General features: G+C 37.3%; 1 protein-coding gene across 1 annotated transcript; it reads right to left on the reverse strand.

Moving 5' to 3' along the window:
- Window positions 1–1,091: 1,091 nt before the first annotated feature.
- On the reverse strand, window positions 1,092–2,900 carry LOC104853760 (endogenous retrovirus group K member 10 Gag polyprotein-like). Its single transcript, XM_010611942.2, is given in 2 exon segments — window positions 1,092–2,373; window positions 2,376–2,900. Coding segments are annotated over 2 exon segments (1,308 nt in total). The 5' UTR covers window positions 2,821–2,900; the 3' UTR covers window positions 1,092–1,510.
- Window positions 2,901–10,232: the final 7,332 nt, after the last annotated feature.

Consider the following 10,232-nt stretch of genomic DNA (forward strand, 5'->3'; position numbering starts at 1 on the left):
ACTGACTGCCAATAGAACAGTATTAACCTTGAGTTTTAGAAAAAAGCAAGTTAACCCTATAATCACAGTTTAAGAATTTGCAATGCAGAAGAAGTGTTACCAAAACTAAATCATTCTCATTAGCAGCTGATTGTCACAGAGCAGAAGTTTTGAGCCACTCCTAGACTGGAGTTGTTTTGAAATCTCTTTCTTAGTTATATGGAGTCCAGGGTCAGCTGCAGTCTGATGGACCTCTTGGAAATGATCTAAAATTAGAGTTAGGGAGGTAGATGAACTTCTTTTCATCCTGTCAGAAAATTAGAGATAAGTGAACAGACAAACGAGAACAAAAGAGGCCCAAACAGAATGTAAGACAAACAAACTGAAAGAACCAGGGACTCTGTCGGGGAATCCTCTTGCAAGATATCAAATAAAAGTTTTAATTCTCTGGTAGTTAATTTTAAATAAGGCCTTATCTAATTAATATCTCCCAACAATTTTTGAAAATCATTCAAAGTTTTCAAATTATCTTTTCAAATCTGTAACTTTTGGGTAATTATTTTTCGAGGATAAAGTTGATATCCCAAATATGAAAAAGGAGACTCCCATTGAAATTTTTCCTAACTGTCCGGCAGCTGTTAATTTCTCACTAGTTAAAGGCCATTAATCAACCCAAACAGGTTTTTCATCTTTCCAGACAATTGGATCTGCATGGGGTGCAGGAATGTCAATGACCCCTAGGGAAAATACCCCAGGCCTTGTCTAGGAGGATGGGCTGTCGGAGTCACAGGAGATTGAATTCCTTGACCTTCCTTTCCTAACCCAACATTAGGCAAGAATCCTTGATCAAACATTTGATTAGAAACCTTTTGATTAGGGCTATACAAATAAACTCCCATCTGTTGCATGACATCTTTTCCCCATAAATTAACCGGGAGGCCAGGAATAACGTAAGGCTGAAAAGTCCCACAGTGTCCTTCAAAATCACTCCAATTTAGCATATCAGTACTTTGTTTAGGATTTTTACTTTGACCAATGCCTTGTAATTGAGAGACAGTCTCCTGCAAAGGCCATGTACAAGGCCACTGGTCAGCAGTTATAACAGAGACATCAGCACCAGTATCTAATAACCCAATAAAAGATTTTCCTTGAATTAACAATTTTATTTCTGGCCTATTAGCTCCAATAGACTGCACCCAATAAACATCTGAGGACCCAAAACCTTTATTCCCTCTAATGGCTTTTTTATATCTTCCTGAAGTGACTACTCTGGGTAAAATAATCAATTGAGCTATACGCTGTCCAGGCTGAATAACAGAAATTTGAGAAGGTGAACAAACCATAATTTTAATTTCTCCAGTATAGTCCTCATCAATAATTCCTGGGGAAATCATAAGCCCTTTCATAGTAGAGGAACTCCTACCTAACAAGAGACCCAAAGTATCTTTAGGTAGTGGCCCAAAAACTCCAGTGGGTAGGGCTTGCATTCCCATTTCAGGGGTTAATACTGCATAGGAGGAGGAACTGAGGTTCAATCCTGCGCTGCCTGAGGTGGCTCGGAATAAGTCCTGAATGGATTTTTTGACTGATTTTGAGGGATCAGATTCTGAAAAGCCCCAAAAGTTTGATACGGGGCCAGGGGCAGGCCCCTCCGTCCATTTCCCGACGGAATAAAATTCCCCATGGCATCTTTTTTAGATTTACATTCATTAGCCCAATGATATCCTCTTTTACATCTAGGGCATAAACCAGGCTGCTTGGAAGAAAGCCCACCTTCTTTTCGTTGAGGGCAATTTTTTATCAAATGTCCTGCTTGACCACAACCAAAACAATTCCTATTATTTCCCTTTTTCTGAGGACTTCTATGTTGCTGAAATAAGACCTCTTTGACGGTCTTTCCCTGTAAAGCCGCAGCCATGGCAAGACCCTGGGTGTAAGAGGGGCCAATATCAGCACACAAACGAACATAATCAGATAAATCAGCCTTCTTTCTAAAAGGATGAAGGGCAGCTTGGCAGGCAGAATTAGCATTCTCATAAGCCAGTTGTTTTACTAAAACTATACCAGCTTCGAATTCTCCTATGACTCTGCTGGCAGTTTGTAACAAGCGATCCACAAAATTTTGAAAAGGCTCATTAGGTCCCTGTCTAATTTTAGAAAGATCTTCTGAGGCTCGTCCAGATGAAGGAAGTTTTTTCCAAGCATTTTTAGCAGCAGTATTAATCTGAGCATACACACCTGGGGGAAAACCTAATTGCTGAGTAACCTCAGCATAAGGTCTCTCTCCTGCTAGCATCTGATAAGTTGTATTAAGTTCTCCTTGCTGTCTGTTAAGATCTGGAATTCTCTGGCATTGTTCTGTATATTCAGATTTCCATAACAAATAATCACCCCAGAAAGACAAGCTTTAGCAATTTGTTTCCAGTCAAATGGAGGGAGAGCATCAGTGGACAAAGAATCTAGCAAGGCTTGAGTGAATGGAGTAATAGGGCTATACTGAGCACATGCCATTTTTAATTCTTTTAATTGTTTAAAAGGAACCAGATTATGAGTTCATACCATATTTCCTTCCCCATCCATTCCCTCAAAAACAGGAAACAAATGAAGAAAATCAGACAAATCCTCCCCATTGATAGAAGCTTGTTTAAGGCTCTGCTGTAATGGGTAAAGAAAAGACTGGGAATTTACATGAAGGGGACGCCAACCATTACAGGATTTTGGTTGAAAAAGTCCTTGAAGGTCAGATGGCTCCATCCCAGGCGAAGCAGCAAATTCTAACTTTTCTGGACCAGGCTTAGCTTGAGTTTTATTTTTGTCGTGCTCCACAGATTCTTCAGTCATAGCAACAAATGGATTCCAAGAATGTCTAGGATATTCTTGAATTATTTCCTCTAAAATTTGTTTTTTAAATTTTTCTCCTAATTTCTCAATATCACAGGTAACTGAAGGAGTTACACCTTCCTCCTTTTCTGGTAATTTTTCAGGTTTTTTAAAATTTTTTTCCTCTTCTGTAAGCATAGATTTTGGATTTAAGCTTTCTTTAATAAGCGACCAAAAACTAGATATCTCAGCGGGAACCACCTTTTTCCCTTCTTTTAAATAATATTCTTTTAAACAGCACCCTACTCCATCCCATGCTTCCACATTTATGGATCCTTCTTCAAGGAACCATGGGCAAATATCCTTCACATGTTTAAAAAATTTTACAAGCTGCTGCTGTTCAACTTTTATACCTCTTGCCTTTAAAAGGTTCTTTAACATATGCATAAACAACATAGGGCTATTTCCTACTCCCATTTTTTTTTTTAAAGAAAACTCACTGCTCCTCCTTTGTCCTTTTGAAGGCCTTTTTGTTGAGATCTCCTTTTTCTTCTTTATCCAGCGGTGTCCTTCACTGTGCCTCTCGTATTCAGGTCCCTGTTCGGGTGCCACTTGTGGGGGACCAGCCCCCACTAGTCGAACAGTACCTGAAGGAGAGAGTGAGGATTGAAAAGGAAAGACACTCTAGGCAGAGTGGAGACAAAAGACTGTCTGCTTTAATTGAGGCAAACCTGGTTCTTTATACACACATTATTAGCACATTATCTTGTGTAGATACACAAGAAACATCTGCAGAAAGACATCACAAGAAAATGTTTAGACACCATAATATTTTACGATTCCTAAGGTCAAAAGGTATTCACATGCACTTTGGGCTGGAATGTGGCTTCATTAAGTTGATAGATTAGCTCCTTGTTAACCACTTCTAGTTTTCTGCATACTATTGTTAGGTGAGAGTTTCAGTTTCCCCACACCCCACATTGTGTGTTGTCTCTTTATTCTGTTGGTGGATTCTCTTGCTGTGAAGAAGCTTTTTAATAAGATAAGATAGCAGTTGTTGATTTTTTGCTTTAGTTCACGTGGGACTGAAGTTTTTTTCATGAAGTCTTTTCCTATGCTGATGTCTTCAAGAGTTCTACCTAACCTATATTCTAGCAAATTTAGTGTTTCTGTTTTAATATTTAGATCTTTGATCCATTTCAATGTTGGTTTACTGCATGGTAAGTGATATAGGTCTAGTTTTAATCTTTGGCAAGTTGAAACCCAGTTTTTCCAACACCATTTATTAAAGAGGCTATCTTTCCTACAGTTAGAGTGTTTAGCTCCTTTGCCAAAGATCAGGTGGTTGAGTGTATCTGGAGGTTTTCTTCATTTTCTAATCTATTCCATTGATCTTCTGGTCTATTTCCTTGACAGTTCCATGCTGTTTTGTCACAGTAGCTTTGTAGTAAAGTTTCAAATTGTGGATTGTAATCCCCATGCCTTGTCTTTGTTGCCTAGAATTGCTTTTGCTATACTAGGCCTCTTCTTGTTCCAAATGAATGTTTGAGTAGTTTTCTCTATTTCTGTGAAATATACTGTTGGAATTTTAATCAGGATTTCATTGAATCTATATAGCAGTTTTCAAAGTATGACCATTTTCACTATGTTGATTCTTCCTACCCAGGAGCAAGGAATATCTTTCCATTTTTTGATGTCATTTTAAGTCTCTTTTTTCAGAATGCTATAGTTTTCAGAGTAGAAGTCTTTTATTTCCTTCATTAGATTGATTCCTAGGTATTCCATTTTTGAGGATACAATTGTGTAAGGAGTTGTTTCTCTGGTACTCCTCTCAGTGAGTATGCTGTTCGTGTACAGGGAAGCTATTGATTTTTGAGTTTTGACTTTATAGCCAGGTACTCTACTGAATTTGTTTATTATGCCTAAAAGACTTTTCACAGAGTTCCTGTTTTCTATATAGAGTATCATGTTATCTCCAAATAGTGACAATTTACCTTCTCCCTTTACTATCTTTATTCTTTTTATCTTTTTCTCTTGTCTAATTGCTGTGGCTAATGTTTCCAAAACTATATCAAACAGGAGTGATGATAGTGGACATTCTTGTCTTGTTCCTGATTTTAGCGTGAAAGATTTCAGCTTTTGATCATTCAGGATGATGTTGGCTGTGGTTTTTTTCATATATGGCTTATAGAAGGGTAAAATAAAGACTATTCCAATTTTATGCAGGCTTTTTAAAAAATCATGAATGGGTGTTGGATTTATCAAATGCTTTTTCTTCATCTGTTGAGATGATCATATGGTTTTTGTCCTTAGCTCTATTAATATAGTATATTATATTTATTGATTTGCATATGTTGAACCATCCCTGTATCCCTGGGATAAATCCTACTTGGTAAGGGCATATGATCTTCTGCATTCTGCTTGCCAGCATTTTATTGAGGATATTGGGGTGTATGTTCATTAGGGAGATTGACCTATATCTCTCCTTTTTCATTGGGTCTTCTTCTGCTTTTGGGCTCAAGGTGATACTTGCTTCCAGGAATGAATTTGTGAGTACTGCTTCTCTTTCTATTTCATTGAATTGTTTAAACAGTAGTGGCAATAACTCTTCTCTAAATATCTTGTAGAATTGTGCAGTAAGGCCATCAGTACCTGGGTTTTTCTTTGATGGTGAATTTTTAATTACATTTTCAATATTGTTGACTGATATGGGGTAGTTTCTATCTTTTATATCTCCTGGTTCAACTTTGGTAATTCATATGCATTTAGAAATATGTCTATTTCTTCTGTGTTTTCTACCTTATTGGAGTACAATTTCTCAAAGTAGGTATTGATGGTTCTTTGGATTTCTGCTGGATCCATTTTGATTTCACCCTTTTTATTCCTCATTGTATGAATTTGGGCCATTTCTTCATTTTTAAATAAGTTTTGGCTAAGGGTTTGTACAATTTGTTTATTCTTTCAAAGAACAAACTCTTTGCTTCATTGATTTTTTTTTGTATTGTTCTCTTAGTCTTCATTTCATTGATTTCTTCTCTGATCTTTATAATTTCCTTCCTTGTATGGCTTTTAGGTTTGTCTTGCTCTTCTTTTTCTAGAAGCTTTAGGTTCAGCATTAGGTTAATTTTGCTCACTCTGTTTTCCTAATAGGAACATTCACTGACATGATCTTCCCTTGTAGAACGGCTTTCATTGTGTCCCATAAGTTCTGATATGTTGTACTGGCATTATCAATAGATTGTAGAGACTGTCTAATTTCTTTAATTTCCTCTGTGACCTATTGGTTGTTCAGAAGGCTGTTATTTAATTTCCATGTGTTCATGGAGTTCTGATTTCTTTTACTATTGAGCTCCAATTTCATTGTGCTGTGGACTATTAATACGTAGGGCATCACTTCAATTCTTTTGCGTTTACTTATGCATGTTCTATAAGCTAGCATATGATCCATTTTGGACAGTGACTTGTGCGCTGCTGAAAAGAATGTGTATTTTGATTTTGTGGGGTGAAACACTGTAGATATGTATCAAGTCCATTCCTTCAGAAGTTTGGTTCAGTTCTAGTATTTCATTGTTGATTTTTTTGTCTAGTTGATCTGTCTATTTGTAACAGTATGGTATTGAGGTCACTCACTACAATTGTATTAGTGCTTATTTGGTTTTTCATGTCCCTTGAAACTTGTTTTGTATATTTGGGGGCATTAGTATTTGGTGCATATATATTTATGATTGTTATCTCTTCCTCTTGGACTGTTCCCTTTACAAGGATTTAGTGGCCTTCTTTGTCTCTTTTAATTAGTTTTTGTTGGAAATTTACTTTGTCTGCAAATAAGATAGCTACCACTGCTTTCCTCCAGGTCCCTGTCACATGAGAACTGTTTTCCATCCTTTTACTTTCAGTCTATGAGTTTCTTTTTTAACTAGGTATGTTTCCTGTATACAGCATATTGTTGGATTTTGCTTCTTAATCCATTCTGCCAGTCTGTTTGACTGGTGAATTGAGGCCATTAAAATTGGTGGTTACAACTGATATGTATTGATTTATCACTGTCATGTTATTTTCCTGTTTCTGGCTCTTCTTTATTTTTCCCCCTCTCCCTTTAATTTCTTGCCTTGCCTGATGGATTTGCTCTCTTGGGTCTCAGGGAGTTGTGACCTTCACTGTCTTTTTCTAGGATTTTAGAATTGTTTGGAGTGCTGGTTTGGTATTTATAAAGTTTCTCAGGTGTTCATTGTCATGGAAGTATCTTATTTTCTCATCAATTTTGAAAGATAGTTTTTCAGGGTACATCAGTGTAGGTTGGAGGTGGTTTTCTTTTAGGGCTTGAAATACCTCACTTCAGGCTCTTCTTGACTTGAGGGTTTGTGTTAAAAAGTCTGTTGTGATTCTAATGGGTTTTCCTTTACATGTTGTTTGTTTCTTTTCTCTAACTGCTCGTAGTATTTTGTTCTTCTGTTGGGTTTCTGTGATCTTGATTATTACATATCTAGGTGTAGATTTTTTATCATGGCTATTTTGAGTCCTGTACACCTCACTTATCTGTTTGTCAAATTCTTTTACTCTGTTTGGGAAGTTTTCTGTCATTAATTTTGTGAACAGTTTTTTTTTAATGTCATTTGTACTTTATCCTGCTTTTTCCTGGACTTCTATAAGTCTTATATTATTCTTCTTTGAATCATCTAGAAAGTGTTGGATTGATTTCTAGTGGCCCCTTACTATTTTTAAGAGATCTCTCTTTTCATGGTCACTGATAGCCATCCTATCTTCTGTGTCTGACATTCTGTCTTCAGATTGGCTCACTCTGCCCTGAATATTTTCAATAGAATTTCTAATCTCCTGAATCTCTGAGTCTGTTTCATGGATTCCATTTTCTTTCTATCTTGGGCGTTCATGGCTTCGATTTGTTTCCTATGCTGGGCATTCATGGCTTATGTCATGGTCCTGAAGTCCTCTTTTTAAAAAAAAAAATGTTTCTGTTCTAGAGTCTCTGACGATGTCTTTCATTCTGCTTACCATCACTGTAGTTATCTCAGAAATTATTTTTGTTTTGAATTTTTCTAGAGCCTCGTTGATCTGTTTTGTTACTTCCTTTGCTATCAGTTCAGGGTGTCCAGGTGGCTGATTGTCAGAATTTTCCACCTCGCTTCCCACATAATTTGCCTTTGTTGAGCTGGAAGTTTGTATCTGCACCTTGCTTAGGTGTCTTCTTATTTCTATTTTTGTTGTTTGTACTGTGTTTGGTTTAATTCCTAGTTTGATACTTCAATATTCCTTATTGTAATTGCTTGCACTTATTATTTCTTGCTTGCATTTAGAACCCTTATGGAATAATTGCTTCTCAGAGGTATCATCCAGGTATAGCTGGTCTTTAGGAAGAGTTGGGGATGGATGGATAGATAGAATAGGGAAAGTTTAGATATGAGTCCAGAGCACACAGGAATATCACACAAACAGTAGGAAACTGTTGAAGACAAGAGAAAGAGAGAACAAAAGAACAAAGAGAAGAACAGAACAACCTAAAAGCAATAGGAAAGCTAGAAACTATTTACTTTCCTTTAAAACTATTGACAATTGAGAAAAAGAAAAAAGAGAAGAAGAAAGAAGAAATTTGAATCAGGACAATAACATGAACAAAAAGGGAGAGAGATGAAGAACAAGGTGGAAGGGAGAGCAAAAGAGCAAAAGAGAGAGAGAGAGAGAGAGAGAGAGAGAGACAGAGAGACAGAGAGAGACAGAGAGAAAGAAAAAAGAGAAAAAGAAGAAAACAGAATAGCAAAACAAATTTTTAAATAAGAGAAAAATAACTCTGAAAGTAAAAATAGAAATGAAGGGCCACCTTCAGTGTATGTCTGCTGTCACAATAGACAAAGTGGGTAGCAGTGTGCAGATCTAAGTCAATTAGTCTCAGCAAGCAAGCAGTAGTCCCCTGAGATTCAGGCTGATTTCTGGCTGCAAGGCTTAAGTTGAGCTCCCTGATCTCCCATAGGGTTGAACTTTGCAAGGTTCTACTGCAGGTTCCAGCAGCTCTTCCCCTGAGGATAGTCCAGGTTCCAATGGGAGGTGGTGATCCCTCCACCTAAGCAACTACAGTGGTCTGGTGTGCCCTTATTGCAGAATTTTCTTCACTTTTCCAGTGGGCTTCAATTTTCATCAATGAACCTGAGAGGCCCTCTTTCTGTTGTTCACTTCTGCCCTATCTTCTGGAGCTCAAAACAATGGCCTACATGACCCCCTGCCCCTCTGCTGTGTGGATCCAAGTACCAGCTTAGCCAATTCAGCTCCTGGACACTGAGGGGTTGTGCTATGGTGGTCCAAGCGGCTCAGCTCCTCAGGCTTGGGGTAGTGCAATGGCTGCTGAGCAGCTCCTGACAAAATGAGGATGCTGCTAAAGACATTGTCAAGAGTAGTGGTTTGTTTATATGAACTGAGGAGAAAATGGAAGAAGTGGAGATTATGACTATAGAGAACTCCACAAAATTTTATTGAGTGGTGAAATACAGTAATAGTTTAATGGAAAAGCAAAAACAAAAAAACAAAAAAACCCCACAAAAAACAAAAAACAAAACAAAATTTAAAAAAAACAAAGAAGTTTGATGGGAATGTGAGGTCAAGCAATTTGTAAAGTAAATGGAACATCCTAGAAAGTGATTATATGCCCATGTGAATGAAACACAATAGGTTGGAGGTAGGAGAAAGACAGGGAATGGGGAAAGGCAGAAGGGGAGAGTGGGGAGAGAGAGGAAGAGGAAGAGAGGGAAGGAAATTGCAGTAAATGAAGGGGATGTTCTTTCTTAGAAGCAATAAGACTTCATCCATTGTAATAACCTACATTTATTGAACTCTTATCAGAACTTTCAGAACTACCCAAAGCACATCACTTGTATTAATTTAATTTTCACAATATACATTCTATTATTACTCTCACCTTAAAAATAAGAATGCTAAGGCACAGTGAGATTTAAATTAAGGTCACACAGCTCATAAATGGTAGAGTATTGTAGGATCATACACTGGAAGTATTATATTACTTGCTCTTATCCACTATTTTTATACAGTAAGTACAAGAAGCTATAGTGTAGGCACAAATATAAGTATATGACAGATACTGTATGCAATGAAAAGATCAATGTCTCAGTTCAGGCTGCTTTATAAGAAAGTATCATGGACTGAGTGGCTTATAAGCAACAAATATTTATTTCTTGCAGTTCTGAAAGCTGTACAACTAAGAACAGAGTACCCTCATGGTCGGGATATGGTGAAGGTTGTTTTATAAGTTGCAGATTGCTGAATTCTCCCTGTATCCTCATACAGAAAATGTATAGTGAGAGCTCTCTGAGGTCTACTTTATCAGGGCACTAAACCCATTAATTAGCACTCTACCTTCATGACCTATCTCCCAAAGACCCCATACCATCACAACAGTACCACAATGCTTG

Source organism: Fukomys damarensis, unplaced genomic scaffold, assembly GCF_012274545.1.
Source record: "Fukomys damarensis isolate Sample0158 unplaced genomic scaffold, DMR_v1.0_HiC HiC_scaffold_39, whole genome shotgun sequence".
Taxonomy (NCBI): Eukaryota; Metazoa; Chordata; class Mammalia; order Rodentia; family Bathyergidae; genus Fukomys; species Fukomys damarensis.